This window comes from Solanum stenotomum, unplaced genomic scaffold (assembly GCF_019186545.1).
Source record: "Solanum stenotomum isolate F172 unplaced genomic scaffold, ASM1918654v1 scaffold4851, whole genome shotgun sequence".
NCBI classification, from domain to species: Eukaryota; Viridiplantae; Streptophyta; class Magnoliopsida; order Solanales; family Solanaceae; genus Solanum; species Solanum stenotomum.
The window spans coordinates 1-879 of NW_026035430.1; the positions used below are offsets into that span (position 1 = coordinate 1).

Below are 879 nucleotides of genomic sequence, written 5' to 3' on the forward strand. Positions count from 1 at the left end.
GGAAAATCCAAAAACATTAGGCACAACAAAGTACTAGGCCTGCGAGATATGCCACATTATCTCTCCACAGACCTAAATTATATAATAGATAAATTTCTTCAGAGAAATTCATTTCAGCTTCAAAGCGACAAACAATATGATTGGTTTCTCATAATGAACTTTCATCCATTCTAAAATCTCTTCACTCTTGAGAATTGTTCTTGTACAAGCTTCTTCTGCTATTTTACTTCCAAAATGATTGATTATAACTCCTTCGATAGAACTTCTTAGACTCATCATTAAAGTCTTTGCGTCAGCCTCATCCACAAGATTTGATTTGATATTTATCAACTCCATTCTCTCAATGCTAAAAAGTCCATTTTTGTCCACTACTTTAGTCATGTCTTGAGGAGAGGGATAATACAATGGCAAATTGAATGAGTCAACTAGAGATTCATCTAATTTTCCCTTTGACAAAAAGAAAGAAACATCAACTACTAATTTATTATCAGTGTATTTCAATTTATGTGAACATATTTTCTTTTTAATTTGATGAAAAAGTGCTTAGCATATTTAATATCATAAGTTCCAATTAAAATACTTGTTATAATCTTATGGGCGATAGCAACACAAATATTTTTGTCATAATATAAGTTTTTAAAGTCTAGACTATTTAAATTTTGAAAACTTTATGCCTAGTCAAAAAAAGTTCAAATAAACTGAAATGGGTAAAAGTATATGACATACTAAAATACACTTGAAACTTGTTCAAAACAAGTCAAAAGGCAAAATATCGTCATACAAAATAAAATAGAGATTACCTCATTCACCATATCCATAAGACTAGAACCAAAAAATCCCAAAAGACATAGGTAGCCTGAAAATGGTGTAAAAAGCACC

General features: G+C 30.1%; 1 protein-coding gene across 1 annotated transcript; it reads right to left on the reverse strand.

The window, feature by feature from the left end:
• Positions 1–26: 26 nt before the first annotated feature.
• LOC125852738 (loganic acid O-methyltransferase-like) lies at positions 27–873 on the reverse strand. Its single transcript, XM_049532436.1, has 2 exons — positions 801–873; positions 27–447 (listed from the first exon to the last, which is right to left on the reverse strand). Exons 1-2 carry the CDS (start codon positions 816–818, stop codon positions 109–111), a joined length of 357 nt encoding a protein of 118 aa, XP_049388393.1. The 5' UTR covers positions 819–873; the 3' UTR covers positions 27–108.
• Positions 874–879: the final 6 nt, after the last annotated feature.